General features: G+C 37.6%; 2 protein-coding genes across 2 annotated transcripts; both read right to left on the bottom strand.

The window, feature by feature from the left end:
* Positions 1-9,885: 9,885 nt before the first annotated feature.
* On the bottom strand, positions 9,886-10,963 carry LOC135611731 (probable serine/threonine-protein kinase PIX13). Its single transcript, XM_065107383.1, has 4 exons — positions 10,764-10,963; positions 10,559-10,695; positions 10,341-10,464; positions 9,886-10,232 (listed from the first exon to the last, which is right to left on the bottom strand). Exons 1-4 carry the CDS (start codon positions 10,894-10,896, stop codon positions 9,922-9,924), a joined length of 705 nt encoding a protein of 234 aa, XP_064963455.1. The 5' UTR covers positions 10,897-10,963; the 3' UTR covers positions 9,886-9,921.
* A 97-nt stretch (positions 10,964-11,060) lies between these two features.
* Positions 11,061-12,563, bottom strand: LOC135611536 (uncharacterized). The gene is made up of 3 exons (XM_065107176.1): positions 12,482-12,563; positions 11,561-11,961; positions 11,061-11,387 (listed from the first exon to the last, which is right to left on the bottom strand). The coding sequence occupies exons 1-3, from the start codon at positions 12,561-12,563 to the stop codon at positions 11,061-11,063; spliced, it is 810 nt and encodes a 269-aa protein (XP_064963248.1).
* Positions 12,564-18,615: the final 6,052 nt, after the last annotated feature.

The raw sequence follows: 18,615 nt of genomic DNA, 5'->3' as shown, positions 1-18,615 counted from the left end.
TGAGAAAATGATATACCAATGCAGTTGATGCGTCATGTTATTATATTGCCATAATATTAAACATCATCTAGCTGAGATTTCTACAAAACCTCTAAGTGAAGAACAATTTGATTTCATAAGAAGAGAATTAGGAATGTTGATGTGTCCGAATACATAAACTAGTTAAAATTATCTTTCGGACTTTATTGAATGATCAAATCACTTGATTGTCATTACATGCCTAAATAACATGTTGGAAATTATGTGTTGAATACAAAAATTTCCATAACAATAAGCATGTTTTGTCTTGATGATTGTATTTGGAAATCAATAGCATAGTCTTGTCCGAATGCATGAAAGTGTTAATTTCATTTTCGGATTCGCTTAACAATTGGTATCCTAACAATCGGATTTTCTCATACACTTATGAAAAATATTTTTCTGAAATGGATTTGATGAAATGATTCCTGTTTATAAATTCCATCTTGAAATATGGATGACAGTGTTTTTACTTGCAAAGATTTGTTTCACATACATATCTTGATCCTTGTAAAAATGAAGCATGATTTAATCTCTCATCGATTTTAACTTCACTCAAAGTAAAATCACAAATAGCCTTCCTCTTTCATGCAAAATGATTATAACAAATAAAAAGGAAGAAGTATTCAAAGCAATCTATGTATCATGCTTTCCTTTATATGCTTGGAAAATAACATGTAAAGGCATGAACAACTATCACACTTATGCTCAAAATTCGCTTATTGTTCTCCTGCTATCACAATTACCATGCTTTTTGTTGATGACAAAGGGGGAGAAATATATAAGTATTAATGCCATGCTTGCATCACCAAGAGATATATGAATTGATGCAATGATTGCTATAATTTGCATTATGCCGTGTTTGTATCATGTAATGATATCAAAATCTTACTTCGCAGTTTTACATGTTGATATCTTACAATATAATGAATTGCTACTATTACCATCATTCAAACCTATTATGTAAAATTTGAAAATGAATGTCAAGCCTTGACATCATCTTCAGAGAGAAACATCATGATGGGAATCATGATGGGAGTATTGATAAGTTTAAATGATTTTAACTTATCAATATGTCTCTTGAATTCAAAGGTTTTCAATTCAAGAATGACTTATCTCAAGTATGGCATATAGATAGGGGGAGTTAAGATTAACTCCATTATCAATTGATTGTCATCATCAAAAAAGGGGAGATTGTTGAATCTCGGATTTTGATGATGAAGTCAATTGTCATTTGTTATCTAATCTATATGTTGAGATAAGTGTGCAGGATTAACTACGATGAAAATAAGATATGCAACAGGAGTTGCGTCGGAGTCAAGACAATGATCACGTTGGGAGTTCGAGAGTTCGACGGAAGTTCGGACAGTCGTCGGAGGTTCTGCGGGAACAAATCCGAGAAGTCCATGAGCTTGCCAAAGAAGCTCGTCGGAACTCGCTAAGTGGATCGTCGCAAGTCCAAGAGTTTGCCGGAAGTCCGCAGGAGCATCGCCGAGGGTTCATCGGATGATCGACGGAAGTTCGCCGGAAGCTCGCCGGAAGAATCGATTGACGCACCGGAGCAAGTTGCAGTAAATGTCTTAGGAAATATCGTAGTTAGCATAATGATTAAGTTGGAAATGGGAGGTGATCCCATTAACTTAATCTTGGGGCAATTTGGCCCCTGAAAAACCCATATTGGGCCGAATGGATCAACCCATTCGAACCTTAATTTCTGCTAGGCGGTTGAACCGCCCAAGCCAGGCACCGCCTGGGCTCAGTCTTCGAGCGAGATTGGGTGGTGCAACCGCCCCAGCCAAGAGGTGGCACCGCTTGGGCTCGGTCTCCGAGCTCTGGCTGAGCGGTGCAACCGCCCCAGTCAGGCGGTGGCACCGCCTAAGCTCGGTCTTTGAGCTCTGGTAGGAGGTGCAATCGTCCCTGACAGAGGTGGCATCGCCCAGAGGCTCAGTCTTCGAGCTCTGCCAGGCGGTGCAACCACCAGATCTTAGAATTCCGGGAATTGACAGTTTTGAGCTCCAAATTCAAACTGGGTTGGGGCCTATAAATACCCCACCCATTCAGCACTGAAAGGTAAAAAACATACACCGAAATCCTGATCTTATTCTGTGATTCTTAGAGCTCAAAATTGTTGTAAAGGCCAAAAGTTCTTCTCCCTCTTTTCTTCCAAGTTCTGATCTTTAAAGAGAGGAGAGAAAATTCTGTAAGGGTTGTCTCCTAAGCCCATCAAAAGGAGTGAAACTGTAAAAGGGTGGTTGGCCTTCGCCTATTGAAGGAAGGCCTCTAGTTGATGTCGATGACCTCATCGGTGGAGGAAGCCAAAAGTGGAGTAGGTCAAGATTGACCGAACCACTCTAAATCTCGGTTTGCATTTACTTTGAGCATCTTATCCTTACTGCAAATCTCCTCAAATACTTACTGCTTTCTGCGTATATACGATCGGGTTTCAAGCTTTGCACTTTCCGAATCGGCGTTTAGACGTAAATCAGTTTTATCGTACGATCATCATATTTCAGTTTGCGTTTACGTTTTGATTTCTATCATAACTGCAAACTACCTTTATATCCTTGCTTTAACTGCATCTCGCTTAATCAAGTGATTTACGAATCAGCATTTAGATGTAAATCAGTTTTTTCGTACGAATATCATATTTCAGTTTGTGCCTACTATCTGATTTGAACCATAACTACAAACTGCACTTATATTTTTGCTGCATCTCGCTTAATCAAAAGTTAAAGTGATTTACGAATCGGCTTTCCTACCGAAATCACTTTTATCGAACGAATGCGATTTTTATTATAGAAGGTTTTCCGCTGCACTAATTCACCCCCCCCCCCCCCCCCCCGCCCTCTTAGTGCTCTTGATCCTAACATTAACAAATGTTTTTCTAATTTTGAACTCATTAACAAGATCTTAATATCTCTTTCTGAAAATTGGGAATCAAAAGTAACGGCAATACAAGAAACAAAGGATTTAAATAAATTTTCACTTGAAGAACTTATCAGGTCCTTAAGGACCTATGAAATTACTCATGATGCACTTGACGAACATAAGAACTGCCTTCCAATGAATAGGAAGGATTTGGCACTTCGAACAATAAATACCACTTAAGTGATGACTCAGGTGATGATGATGATGACCTTGAACTTCTCATAATAAAATTTAAAAAGTTCATTAAAACAAGAATTAAAGAATAAAAATAAATTAAAAAAAATGTAACTACTTGCTATGAACACAAGAAGAAGAAAGCACTCTGGGATGAATCAAGCTTATCCGAAGACGAGGAGAAAACCAACAAAGGCAAGGTAGCAAACTATGCTTTAACGACTTTCTACAACGAGGTAATCAATATCCCCTTAGTTTACTTTGAAATTACTTGATGTTCATTGTGAGTTGTTTTTAATTTAGTTTTAAAAAAATATAATTTTTTTAAAAAATTACATGTTTAATGATGTAATAAAAATGTTAAAAGTTTTAGGATCATGCTTATCTTTCTAGTAATTTTGAAAAAGATCATGACAATTATATGTTTTATGATAATGCAATAAAATGTTAGATATAAATCTAATGCTTGTATACCTAAAAATATTAATTCTATGTATGTTTTAAAGAAGCAATAATAAGTATCTTGATGATTTCCATATTGATTTTTTATGATGATGCATGGCTTTTGAAGTTATGCTTGATGATTTTTTGTGATTCATGGCTTATTGATCTTTGTCGCAATGAAAGTTGCTTTTTCGGTTTTAAACATGATGGATGGTTTTCATACGAAAAGCTTGAGCATACTTATATGAAATCAATCACATAAAATGAAACACATAAAAAGGAAAATGAATTATCATTGGAATTAAAATGATGAATCAAATCTCTTGTTTGAAGAAGCCTTATGTTTAATGTGTTATATTTTTTTTTATCTTGATAGTTTTTATGACAAAATTTATTTTTCGATCCTAAACGTTGATGCATATTTGGAATAAAAAGACAAAGGCATGCTTATATGAAACAAACAACTTAAAATGAAACATCTCTATCTTATTGATTTTTTGATCAATGATTTATGACTCCATGTATATTATGCTTTTATGAATCTCTTGGACTATGAAAATGATTTGAATTTGAATGAGTTTTATCAAAATCATAATTTCTTGAGATTTATAACATAAAATCTTTTATGAATGAGGATCTCTTATTTGATCTCTTATGTTTCTCTTTACCATTTACTAAAAAGGAAAATAATCCAATTCATGATCTTGATTTCTCGATATTTGATACTTGAGATTTTTCTGTGAATCAAGATCTTGTATTTAATCTCCTATGCTTCTTCATATCATTCACTAAAGAAGAAAATTTTGTAGATGAATAATTAATTTTTCAGAATTATAACTATTTTGTTTTAATTGAGACATTATGCATGAATCAAGTTCTCATATGAATCTATCTACGTTGCCTTCATTGAATATTTCAAAAAGTGATTTTGATGATGATTTTGGATCTATTTTCATATGACTAATGAGATGATATATCCAACTAAATCATTTATCGTATTTACGACTTGTGATATATTTAACATGAAACATCTTTCTTGATACACGTATGATTCACTCTTTTAAGAGAATATTTATCAAATCATGATAAGATAAGATTCTCTTTATATGAATTAAGATTTTTCATTAATTGTCCTCTTACGATTCCTCTTGGTATTTTCTTAAGAGGAGATTTTTTATATAAATCTTGAGAATTCTCATTCATGATAAGATGTAATGTAATTTGACATTTTGATACCATCATGATTTGAAATATTTATGATTTGGAATGATGTATCATGAATGCTCGAGTATTATGTATGATATGCCCATAGTAATGACTTATTTTTTGTATCATGCATGAAGTAAGAATGAAATGTAGGGTTTTAAAATTATGCATGTGTTAATTTAAAACTATAATAATGCACAAACATATTGAAATAAAATTGATACTTTACATTTATCAAAATTTGAAAATTGATGAATTGTACCATTGTATTATTATTCCCCTCTTTTTGCCAATAACAAAGGGGGAGAAAGAATTGCTAGTGTACACATCTCAAAAGAGAAAGATTTGCTAGCTTGCACATTTTAAGAAAATGAAAAAATGATGCTATCTTGTGTATTTCAAAAACATGTTAGTTTGAACATCATAAAGAAAAGAAAATATACTAATTTGCACATCTTTAAATTTGTTTGCTTGTATGTTATAAAACTTGCATATCTCTAAAAATTGAAAGTTGCACTTCTCCTTTTTGTTGATGACAAAGGGGGAGAAGTTATGATGATAATCATGCATGCAATAATATACTTGGATATTTTGATTATACATGATTTTATGATGCATGCAATAATGTGATAAATTGGTTATTTCAATACTCATGTTGCATGCAATGTTGAAATACTATGATTTCAAAGTTTCTATCAATATGGCACATTGATGGTGGGAGTTTGTTTAAACTCTGAGAGTTAAGGTTAACTCCGTCAATCAATTGGTTATCATCGTAAAAAAGGTAAAGATTGTTGAATATCAGATTTTGATGATGAAACCAATTGATAGTGTTTATGATTTGATCTGTATTTTGAGTGACGCAGGAAGCTTTGATCAGGGAGAGGTAATTAAAGTAGGAAGAATCATGTTGAGCCGGAGAAAAATATGTTAGAAGATTAGACGTCGAGCCGAACGATCGGTCAACGTATCGGTAGAAGGCTTCGGGCCATAGGTTAGGGCATTTGGCCAAAAAGAGTGAAAATTACACCAAAAAATCAGAGTTGCAGAGGTCAACTGACCGATTGGGCAATATGCTACAAGAGAGGACGATGCGCCAAAGAATTAAACGAAGCATCGATGAACCAATGACATATCGGACAACATGATTCAAGCTTTGTAATAATTGTTTAAGATCAAAGTAGGTTTTAATTGTGCAAGATTAACTACGATAGTGATTAAGGCATAAAGCAAAAAGAAGTCCCAGAGTCAAGAACGAGATTTCGTTGGGAGTTTGAGAGTTCGTCGGAAGTCCGAACGTTCATTGAAAGTTCTACTGGAATTGATCGAGAAGTCCAAGAGCTTGCCAAAGAAGCTCATCGGAACTCACCAAGAAGATCGTCATGAAGTTCAAGAGCTTGCCGGGAGTTCGTTGGAACATTGTCGAGAGATCGTCGGAAGTTCGTCGGAAGATCATCCGAAGCTCACTGGAAGAAATCTAGACTTACCAAACTTATCTAGCCTTAAATTTTATAGTTAGCACATAATTAGGAAAGAATTGGGCCAACCCAATTAGGAGTCAGTTGGACCCAAGTTTGGACTATGTTGGGCCAAGTGAAAGGCTCAAACATTGACCCAACAAGTGGCACCATCGTAGCACAGTCTCCGAGACTATGTTAGATGGTAGTACAGCCAGTCTAGGCAGTGCTACCGCCTAGACATAGTCATCTAGGTGGTGGTACCTCCAGACTGGGCGGTGGCATCATCCAGTGTCAGGCTGCAAGCGGTGGTACCGCCCGTACCCCGAAATTTTAGGGATTTGAATTTTGGCTCCAATATTTAAAGCCATTTGGGGTCTGTAAATACCCCAGCTATTCCTACATGGATCAGTAAGAAAAGTGAATAAAAAATTTGTGTTTCTAGAGTTAAAAACCCTTATAAAGTATAGAGTCCCTCATTCTAAAGTTTAGAGACAATTCTAAGAGAGAGTGTGAGGGAAGCTTTGTAAAAAGGGGGTGTAAAGGTTCTCTCTCGAGCCAACAAAAGGAGGATAGAGTTATAAGAAGGAGATTGATCTTTACGAAGTTCGTTAGTGGATGCTGATGGCCTCGACGAAAGATGAATCGGTGGAGTGGATATAGGTCACGATGACCGAGCCACTATAACTCGGTTTGCAATTACTTCTTGAAATTTACATTTATTGTAAACTACCATTTTTTACTTGCTTTACATCCATTACACTCTTCCATATGCTTTCAAGTTAACATTTTTCGAAATGGGTTTAATTACAACGAGATTTTGAACCGACGTAATTTTTACTACTGCACTAATTCAAGCCCCCCCCTCTCTTAGTGCCGACTCACACCTAACATTAACTACAATAGTGATCAAGGCATAAAGCAAAACAAAGTGCCAAAGTTAAGATCGAGATTTCGTTGGGAGTTCCAGAGTTCGTCGGAAGTTTGGAGGTTTATCAGAAATGCTATCGGAATTGACCGAGAAGAAGCTCATCGGAACTCGCCAAGAATATCGTCGTGAAGTCCAAGAGCTTGTCGGATGTCCGTTGGAAGATTGCTGGCAGAACGTCGGAATTCCACTGAAAGATTGTCGGAAGTTCGCCGGAAGAAACCTAGATTTACCGGGCATGTTTTATTTAGTGTATGTCTTATAAAATATAATTAGTACATAATTAGGGTTAGGTTTGGGAGGTAATCTTATTAACCCTATTAAGGACCAATTGGGCTCGTAATTGGACTAGTTTGGGCCAGATTCAAGGGCCAACTAGGTTGTTGGATCTTATCTAGTGGTGGAACCGCCCAGGGAGCAATCTCCCAGGTGGTTTGGGCGGTGGTACCACCCAGACTGAGTGGTGGTATTGCCTAGACTAAGCAGTGGTATCGTCCAAATTGAGCGATAGTACCATCGATAGTTATTACTGCCAAGCGATGGTACCACCCTTTCATACGGTGGTATCGCTAGAGCTCAGTATCAGAGACTCTATCAGGCAGTGGTACCACCGAGTGTCAAAGTGTCAAGTGGTGGTACCACCCAGTATTAGCAATGGTACCGCTAGTACCTCAGAAACCCGGGATGAGACACTTTTTTGTTCCAATTTTAAAATCATTGGGGCCTATAAATACCCCACCCTTTTCTATATGAAAGGGTAACAAAGTGATATCTAAGTGTGGAAAAATATTAAAGTGTTGTGGTGTAAAAGTATTATAAAAGTGAAAGAATCCTCCTCCTCTCTTTCTTTAGTTTCGTAATCATTCAAGAAGAGGTGTGAGGCTTGTAAGGGTTATCTCCTAAATCCGTGAAAAGAAAAAAGTGCTGTAAAGAGATGGTTGGTCTTCGCCTATTGAAAAAAGACTATTAGTGGATGTCGGTGACCTTAACAGAAGAGGAATTGGAAGTGGATGTAGGTCACAACGACCGAACCACTACAAACTCTAGTGTGTTCTTTCCTTACTGCTTATTCTCTTTACTGCATTTTACTTTACTTCATTACAAATTGTCCAATCCCCTCTTTTTTATTCACTTGCAAACTTATTCGAGTCTAACTAACGATTTTTATCGAACTTAGAATTTCATCGAATGAAGTTTTTCAAAATCATTGAAATTTATTGATTTTATCTACTACGCTAATTCAGCCCTCCCCTCTTAGTATCTTTTTTATCCTAACACTTCATATGTTACTGTTCATTATTCGAGAATTTTCGAGGCTTGCTTAAAGTGAAAGGCTTATAAATAAAATTTTGAGATTATTTTATAAAAAAATAAAAAATATTTATTTAGTTTAAAGACTTGATTTTTGGATTAGTAACTATTGAATGAATTGGTATAGGATTTATATTTCTAAAACTTAATAGACGAGAAGAATTTAAAATAAGGATATTGAGACCAAGCCAAATCTTATGCAAAGAAAATCACAACTAACAAAGATTAAATGCTAACGTATAGACATTCTAATCAACTTAAGGTAATGTGTGAATACTAAAAAATCTACTTATATATATATATATATTAGTCAGAGGTGTAGTGTCTTGGAGAACCAACAAGCAAAATGTAGTGGCTTCATCCAAAAGCAGAACTTCATCTCGGGACTAACAGTTGTCGATTGGATTAGTTCCTGTGAAGCTACAATATAGGCAGGCATTATGGTTGCAGAACTGTCATCCAAAAGCAAAATTTATAGGTTCCTGTGAAGCTACTATATAGGCATTATGATTGCAGAACTTCGTCCGAAAGCAAAATTTATTGGTTCCTGTGAAGCTACGATATAGGGTTGCAGAACTTTTATCTCGGGACTAAGAGTTGTCGATTCAATTAGTCAATTAGTCAATTTTTTCGAAGAATGATGAAAGCAAAAGTTGATGAAAGCAAAAGTTGTATACAATAAGCACATCAATATAAAATATCGTAAAGAAGCATGAAGTAGATATTCATCATGCTAGCATTGAGCTAGTGATTGTGAATCTCATGACCAAAATGTTTGTCGAGAATGCAATACAAAAGGTTCTGCGGAGCGTATGGAGATTATTAGTTTATCTAGTATTTGATGTGATATATTATTTTTAACTTTATAAATAGTATTTTTTGCACATAAAGTATGCATGAATAAAGTTTGTAGCCTGAATGATTGAGAAACATTCTTAAGTAATTGACTTATGAAGTGCTCATTTAGAGAATGTTTTGCATTGTAATTAATATATGGAGTGGAATGAAGTATTCAATGAATTGGATACAACCATTATGATTCACGTATTGCATCTTTTATATAATAATGAATTTTGATGTGACTAAGAGTTTTTTTTTATCATATAAAATATTATCATTCATCACCATTTTATATTATTGCGATATATGAACCATGTGGAAGAATGTTAAAATTGTTGATGAACCGATTTGTTGGCCTGACTTTTAGTTGCTTGGGATGAGGATGACGGATTCAGCCTCCGTCCGTCTTGTGATGATCTCGGTGGATGAGATATGATGTAGAAACGTTAGGCTTGTTTGGAGTTCCCGTTATATATTATTTTAAATATTGGTAGTGGTAAATAAGGAAAAAAAAAAAGAAGAAATATATGTTTGGCAGTATTAATCAATGTGGAACCATTCATCTAATTCCAGCCGCAAGTACGATCTCTGAATATTATTTCAATATTTACAGAATTATATGACGTCAATCTTCTCGAGGGCTTTCACAACATCCTTCATGGTTGGTCGGAGCTTATGCTCCTTCTCGATACATGCTTCGATGATTCGGGCCAGTCGAGAAGCGGCCGCCGGTGGATACTCCCCATTGAGTTTGGGGTCCATTAGACTCGCTAGCTCTTTGGCATCCGATGAGAGATGGGGCTTGGCGAACTGTGCCAAGTGGCGTTCAGCGCACGGTCGATCAGGATCGAACACCTTCCGACCAGTGAGCATCTGCAGCAACACTATCCCGAATGCATACACGTCCGTCTTCGCGTCCAGATGACCTGATTGATCAAGGAGAAGAGACACTCACTCGTATTAAATGGCAGCGGCGAGTAACACACACGTAATATGCTATCTTGGAGCATGATATATATATAAGTTGTGCTTACCAGTGGTGAAGTACCGGGGGTCCAAATATCCAGGTGTGCCCAAGACATGCGTTGAGACATGGCGCCGCCAATGGCCCTTCAATGACAATGACCAACCCAAGCCGGAAAGCTTTGGGTTGAAGTCCTGCAAGGGAACAAAGATAGAGGGAGGGCACCCCATTTTTAACAGAGAAATTAGATTGTTGTACAAAGCGTGCGTAAAAGAGAAGATCACATACGGAGTCAAGCAGGATGACCGAGGGCTTCACGTCCCGATGGATGATGCGCTTGTTCGATTTATGTAGAAAACGAAGACATCGAGCAGCACCGATTGCTATTTTAATTCTCAGCTTCCACGAGAGCGGTGGCTTCCCTTCTGTTGAAGAAGATGATCCTGTAAGATGATTTCTCTTTGGCGCGGATATCAGAATACAGTATACTCACTCTCAAGAAGATGATCCTGTAAGCTCCCGTTAGCCATGAACTCGTAGACGAGATGGAACGCGGCGTTCTCTTCCTTGCAGTAGCCCAGCAGCCTGATGAGGTTGGGATGCGACAGCTTCCGCAAAACGTTCATCTCGTTCTGCGCAACACCCCCAAGAAACAGGAAACAAAAGAAATTAATTAAGCACACAAATCAGAAGTAGAATATTAAATCGAATTAGTAAGCAAGCAAGCAAGCAAGCAAAACAGGGGACCAAATAGTCGTTATATTGGATGGAAAGTCAAGTCAAGTCTAGTCTAGGGAATCACCACCCACTCCTGTAATCCTTGGTTGGTGTTTAGCTTCCATGTCTTTACAGCAACGAATTTGTCATCCATCCGACCTTTGTATACGACTGCGAATTCTCCTTCCCCAACAATGTTCCCATGCGAGAAGTTCCTAGTGGCACGCTTCAATTGGCTAAGCGGGAAGGTCTCAAGGTCTGGGTTGGCATCGACCTCGACTCCGGTACCACCCGTTCCTGCTGCTGTTTCGACTCCAAGTCCAAGTCCACTTCTTGCTGGTTTTTCTACCTGAAGCCTATTGGTGCGTCTGAAGATCCCAAGGAATGCATTTTCACATACCTTCTTGTGAAAGGAGGGCAAAAAGAACAAACAAAAAATGAAGCATTGTTAATTAAATTTGATTGGGACACGGAAGAAAATTTTCTGCGTAATGAAAGTTCAAATTACGGCATAATAGTACAAAGCTACATAATAATAACGTATTGTAGAAGAATACGGAGATGCGTATATACCTTGGCTCTCTGGACGTCCACGAGATTGATGAGCGGAATTAGCCTCAAATACCGTTCTATCTCCGCTTCTACTTTCTGGAACCGATGCTCAAGTATCCACGCCATGGCCATGAGATACAGAAAGCTATGATTCTGGCAAATGTTGACGAGAACGTAGGCCTTCTTCAGAGCACTCTCCAGTCGCTCCAATGCCGCTCTCGTCTCAGGATACGTCTTGAGATCCGACATGTCGAGTGGTTCCAAGAGATGGCCAATGAGCTGCAAGTAATCCGACAGTTCTCGACAATTCTTCTTCTGGATTCGTGCTTTCGCAGCGGCCTCCACGATGATGATGATGAGGCGGACAGCATCAAGTCCCGCGAGTTGCGCGACATTGGCAATCTGTCCTGTGATCGCTAAAACTGTTGATGCCAGTATTATCACAAACGATATCTAATCTGAAAAAGCCAAAAATAATAATAATTTCATATGTGTCGGAGAATAAAGAATATACGATTAAATTATGTTCAAAATGGTAAAAATTAATCGAGATGGTAAAGAAAGTAAAACAGAGAAAGAAACACACACTGTAATGAATAATAAAAAGTAAGATCATACCTAAACAACTTTGAAGGGCCGCTCCAACTCCACTCTCTCAATCCGATTTGATTTGGTGTTGTACTCGTTTGGGTTTGGGGGAGACTATACTTTTTTTATTTATAGTGTTAAATCTCCGAGTTCGGAACCGTTTAAGAATCATACTCGTATTTAGTTTAGGACTCCCAACTCCTGCTGGGTTTAGGAATACTTACTCCTATCTGATTTACGACTTTTTAATTCCTATCAAGATTTGGTTTAGGACTCCCAACTCCTACTGGGTTTAGGAATCCTAACTCCTGGCTGATTTAGGACTTTTTAATTCCTCCCTAATCTATGACTCACCCTCGAGCGAGCTCGTATCAAGATTTGGGCTCCTGGTTGATATAGACTTGTACCTTAAATTGCGAGAGAGGTCGGTTGCCATGGTGGGTGGACGGATTAGATCTCCAGGAAAAGTATACAGGGGCCAGATCGTCTCTACGTGCTCCGGTCACCTGGGCTCAGGTGCTGGCGCGACGGTCCTCTCCGGTGAGCCCTTTGGTGTTCTCTGATTTCAAAGTTTAAGAGGATCAAGAGTGACTCGCCTGACTTTTTGGCGTTCGACGATGCCCAACTTGCCGAATGGCGACGGCCTTGGAGCCATAGCTTGGTGGGACGGTTCCTCCGGCGACCTCCGACATTGGATAGCATCAAGGCCGCTGTATTGTATGATGCAGCAGCAAGCATCAACCGCGATCTCATTCCCTTCTTCGTCCAAATCATGTTCAGGCCTCCCAATTTCTTCCTGGGCAGCCAAGTAGTACGTATACCAAGGAAGAACAATGTAAAACAACAAGTGGCACAGAAACGATTGCGTTTCTCAATGCATGTGATGTGAAATCCCCAGCCCTAAATCAGACACCTTTGCTTATGCCAACGTCAGAAATGCGTACCCACGAGAGTGATGAGCGGGATAAGCTTAGTTCAAGAACACGTTCAATCTTTTGTCAACAGGCATGCCACCTGTAACATCAATTCATTGCTTTTAGTTAACTTACCAACGAGGCTTTTTTAATGCGTAAGGCATACTAAATCTTTGACCGAACATGCTTTTTCTTCTTTTTTTTTTCCAAAAATAAACTTGCATTTTGACTTGCTCTTAGAACTAGACGGACGTACCTAATGAAATGAAAGTTCCTCTTCACATATGCTAAATGCTGTACAACATATGAGCATGTAGAACAAATATTTAATCTGTGATCAAGATAATAAATTGACAATATTAATGCTGGCATATGCTGTAGACACTCACGTGGACTGTCTTTCTGTACAGCCAGCTTTGTCTCGCTCTCGAGGATGATGTGCTTCTACGTTGAATGTATAAGCATTATACAGCGATTGTTATTTTCATTCCGGACATCCTCACATTTATTGGGGAAAAAAAAATAGAGAAGCTTACAATATCACTTATAAGAACATTAGTCTTTTTTATAGCATATAAATACACAGTAATCATCACGAACAATCATCCTTGCCTTAGACCACCTCAGTGAGAGATACCATCCACGTTTGACCATCATAACTACGTCGAGTCTCTACGTATGATGGTTAAATTATCAGTATGAAATAGTCAACATCAACTCTACAAGAATAGTATTTAAGAGGCACTATACCATAAGTGATTTTTGTCACTATCCTTCTTCTAGAATATGTATTGTTGAAATTTTAATCCTTGATTTTTATGTAAACATGCCACACCTCAGCTTGCAAACTTGGAGGCTCATATTTATATATTTCTTAAACTTGCCGCACCTCGAGATTAAAGTTGACAATATTTAATCTATCAATCAAGTCAAGATAATAAATTGACAATATTAATGCTGACATATGTTGTAGACACTCATGTGGACTGTCTTTATATACAGCTAGCTTTGTCTTGCTCTCGAAGATGAAAAAAAAAGAGGAGAAAGCTTACAATGTCACTTATCACGACATTAGTCTCTTTTATGGAATATAAATACATAGTAATCCTCACGAATAATCATCCGTGCCTTTACCATCTTAGCGAGAGATACCATCCATATTTGACCATCATAACTACATTGAGTCTTCACGTATGATGGCTAAATTATCAGTATGAAATAGTCAACACCAACTGTTAGGATCAAGAGCACTAAGAGGGGGGGGGGAGGGGGGGGTGAATTAGTGCAGCGGAAAACTTTTGACGATTTAAAACGATGTTCGTATGATAAAGACGATTTCGGTAAAAAAGTCGATTCGGAAATCACTTTAACTTGTGATCAAGAGAGATGCAGTTAAAGTAAAGATATAACGACAGATTGCAGTTAAGATAGAGAACATAATGTAATTGCAAATCGAAATATGACATTTGTACGATAAAAACAATTTCGGTATGAAAGCTGATTCGGAAGTTGCTTTAACTTAGATTAGGCGAAGTGTAGTTAAAGTAAAGCTATGGAGGTAGTTTGTAGTTAAGATAGAGAACAGAAAGTAAATGCAAACCAAGATTTAGAGTGGTTCGGTCAATCTTGACCTACATCCACTTTTGGCTTTCTCCTCCGATGAGGTCACCGATGTCCACTAGAGGCCTTCCTTCAATAGACGAAGGCCAACCACCCTTTTACAGTTTCACTCCTTTTGATGGGCTTAGGAGACAACCCTTACAGAATTTCTCTCCTCTCTTGAAAGCTCAAAACATGGAAGAAAAGAGGGAGGAGAACTTCTAGCCTTTACAACACTTTTGAGCTCTAAAAATCACAGAGTAAGATTGGATTTTCGGTGCATTTGGTTGCCCTTTCATGCAGAAAAGGGTGAGGTTTATGTAGGCCCCAAACTGGTTTGAATTTAGAGCTAAAAAATATCTTTTCCCGGATTTTCGGGGTCCTTAGCGGTACTATCTCCTGACTAGGGCGGTACAACCGCTTGACAGAGCTCGAAGATCGAGCTCTGGCGGTGCCATCGCCTGACAGGGGCGGTTGCACCGCTCAGTCTTGCTCGGAGACTGAGCCCAGGCGGTGCCACCGCCTGATTGGCGTGGTTGCACCACCCAATCTCGCTCGGAGACAGAGCCCAAGCGGTGCCACTACCTGTCCTGGGCGGTTGCACCGCCCAGCTTTCTTGGGAGACCATCTCCTGGGTGGTGCCACCACCGACCCTGGCGGTGCCACTGCCTAGCAGGAATTCTGGTCCGAATGGGTTGATCCATTCGGCCCAATTTGGGTCTATCAAGGGCCCAATTGCCCCCAGATTAAGTTAATGGGATCACCTCCCATTCCTAACTTAATCTACATGATAACTACGATATTTCTTAAGACATTTACTGCAACTTGCTCCGGTGCGTCAATCACTTCTTCCGGCGAACTTTCGGCGAACATCCGACGAACCTTCGGCGATGCTCCGGCGGACTTCCGACAAACTCCTGGACTTGCGATGATCCACTTGGCGAGTTCCGATGAGCTTCTTTGGCAAGCTCCTGGACTTCTTGGATTTGTTGCCGTAGAACCTCCGACGATCGTCTGGACTTCCGTCGAACTCTCGAACTCCCAACGTGATCATAGTCTTGACTCTCGTGCAACTCCCACTACATGTCTTACTTCCATCGTAGTTAATCCTGCACATGTAAAACAAAACTTTGATCGAGACAATTAATCCAAGTTGTCCGGCATGTCATTGGTCCCTCGATGCTTCGTCCGATTATTCGACGCATCGTTCTCTCCTACGGCCTATTGCCCAATCAGCCAGTTGACTCCGCAACTCCGATATCCTGGTACAATACCCGCTCTTCTTGGCCCGATGCCCGAGTCCACGGCCCGAAGCCTTCTGTCGATACGTTGACCGATCCATCGGCCCGATGTCCAATCTTCTGACATGTTCCTCCGGCCCAACATGATTTTTCCTACTTTAATTGTCTCATCCTGATCGAAGCATCCTGCGTCACTCAAAAACGTAGATTAAAACATAAACACAATTATCAATTGGTTTCAACATCAAAATACGAGATTCAATAATCTCCCCCTTTTTTATGATGACAACCAATTGATGACGGAGTTAAACTTAACTCCCGGAGTTTAAACAAACTCCCCCTATCAATATGCCATATTGATAGAACCTTAAATTCAAACTGAATTCAAGTCATTGCAATATTCATCATGAATACTTGCAACACGTCATCATGAACTTATGCATAACATCATACTTCTCCCCCTTTGTCATCAACAAAAAGGAGAAGTCCAACTATTCTTGTGTTTGTAGTATTAATTCAACTTATTGCATGAAAAACATAATATCAAGTTTGATCATCATGCAGTTTTGAAGCTAAAAAATTTAGCAAGTGTTACATCATGCTTAGAACATTCAAGCTATCAAGTTTTAGATATGCAAGTTTTGCAGCATACAAGATAGCACTTTTGGTAATGTTCAAGATATCAAGTTCTACATCATGCAAGCTAGCAATGTTACAACATTTTAGAACTTGCAAGCTAGCAATTTAGAGATGTTCAAGAAAACAACTCTTGCTTCTTGAAATATGCAAGTTTTACAATATACAAACTAGCAAATGTAAGTTGGCATATTTGCTTTTCTTGAGATAGGCACGATAGCACATTTTTGCATTTTCTTGAGATTTCAAGCTATCAATTCTCGGTGATGTTCAAGACAGCAATTTCTTCTCTTTTGAGAAGTGCAATTTTTGCTTTCTTCTTGAATTGTGCAAGCTAGCTATCTCCCCCTTAGTCATTGTCAAAAAGAAGGGAAGACCCTTTCTAAATAAGGGAAGACCCTTTATATCAATTTCTAAATCATGACAAAGGTGAGTAATCATTCTTATTTCAAAATTTCATAATTGAGATAAACCTTGAATTCAAATTAAGGTAATTTTAATCATGATTCACATCATATGCAATACATCACAAACATCATAATAAAAAGCATAAGTATTGCATGCATCATTTTAGCAACAAATCATAGCATTTCATCACATGGCAAGATATCAGCAAGTAAAATTACGATGCAAGTTCTTGATATCTTAACATGATGCAAACATGGCATTTGGCAATCATAGCATTTCGATCATCAATTTACCATATATTTCGATGCAAGCTTCTTTTGATATCTTAACATAATTCAAATTCAAATATGGCACTTATAGCATCAATTTATATATTTCTCATTCAAATATGGCACTCATAGTATCAATTCATATATTTCTCCCCCTTTGTCATCAACAAAAGGAGAAGTAGCTCTAGCTATTTTAAAAGATATGCAAGTTTTTGTAACATGAAGCTAGATTTTCATCACAACATATAAGCACAAAAGCATAGCAAGATTCTTAAGTTCAATCATGGCAATTCAACACTTGCTTCTTGTGCAAGATTGCACTTTGATTTTCTTTATATGTTCTAACTAGCAAAAACTTTCTCCCCTTTATTTTTTGTCGAAAAGAAGGGAAGAGTACAAGCTAGCCAGTATTTGCCTTGAGCTAGCAATCTTTCTCCCCCTATGTCATTACCGAAAAGAAGGAGAGGAACCAATGATTTAGACTTTTACATAAACTATGAATTTGCATCAATCAATATTTTTCAATCATCACATGATACATACAAGACAACAATGCAAAAAAATCATGTCATTAAAGACATCAATTGTTAAACATGATATGATAATAGTCTCAAAATTTTCAATTTGCGATACATGTGATGCATTGCGATACACTAAAAAATTTAATGCGATGCTTTTAAGGATATCAACCTATTTTTGATACAAAGCATGGCAAGAGCAATTATATTGCAAGTTTTCTAAGTTTTGCATTTTTTTTTCTTCTTTCGAGATAGCAATTCTTTGCTTCTCTTTATATTGCAAGATTTGCAATTCATTGGTAGTGTTCATGATAGCAAGTTCTTTCAATGAAATGATCGAGCTAGCAAATTTTTCTTCCTTTGAAATATGCAGGCTAGTAAACTAACTCACCCTTTATCATTATCAAAAAGAAGGGAGAAATTAATGGCTAAAAAATTTTAATCATTATACAAGCCATATTACAAAATCATGTCATGATATCAAGAAAATTCAAGAAGGACATGATTCATTCGACAAATCTTTTTAATAGAGCAAAAGAATTAACCAAGGATCATGATTAAAATATATCAATATCATAGATCAAGTCATGATTTGTAATTCATCATAAAGCAAATTAATTTTCAATCATCACATAAGGCATTTAAAGAATTTTTGAAACATAGGAGAATGATTAATTTAAGCATGCAATCTTTCAATCAAATTCAAGTCATGAATACAAATACTTTCATATTGTGAGTATCAATTCATGAATACCAAAAGATATTATTTGTGATTCCAATTTTGCAAGATCAAGATTATGATTTAGATAAAACTCATTCAAATCAAATCGTTAACTTGAAACTCATAATCAAGTCATCAAAATCAATTTCGAGATTCACAAAATATCATGAAATCATTAATCT

Source organism: Musa acuminata, chromosome BXJ2-5 (genome assembly GCF_036884655.1).
Source record: "Musa acuminata AAA Group cultivar baxijiao chromosome BXJ2-5, Cavendish_Baxijiao_AAA, whole genome shotgun sequence".
Classification (NCBI taxonomy): Eukaryota; Viridiplantae; Streptophyta; class Magnoliopsida; order Zingiberales; family Musaceae; genus Musa; species Musa acuminata.
This window is presented reverse-complemented; position numbering and strand designations above follow the sequence as displayed.

What these genes read in the sequence shown, in the direction of transcription:
- LOC135611731 (XM_065107383.1), bottom strand. Translation starts at nt 10,896, where the DNA reads ATGAACGTTTTGCGGAAGCTGTCGCATCCCAACCTCATCAGGCTGCTG. An exon ending in CGGTCATCCTGCTTGACTCC is followed by an intron (nt 10,465 to 10,558) that starts GTATGTGATCTT and finishes GTTCCCTTGCAG; the next exon opens with GACTTCAACCCAAAGCTTTC. An exon ending in CCCCCGGTACTTCACCACTG is followed by an intron (nt 10,233 to 10,340) that starts GTAAGCACAACT and finishes TTGATCAATCAG; the next exon opens with GTCATCTGGACGCGAAGACG.
- LOC135611536 (XM_065107176.1), bottom strand. Translation starts at nt 12,563, where the DNA reads ATGGCAACCGACCTCTCTCGCAATTTAAGGTACAAGTCTATATCAACC. An exon ending in TGATACGAGCTCGCTCGAGG is followed by an intron (nt 11,962 to 12,481) that starts GTGAGTCATAGA and finishes TGGCATCAACAG; the next exon opens with TTTTAGCGATCACAGGACAG. An exon ending in TGGACGTCCAGAGAGCCAAG is followed by an intron (nt 11,388 to 11,560) that starts GTATATACGCAT and finishes TTTCACAAGAAG; the next exon opens with GTATGTGAAAATGCATTCCT.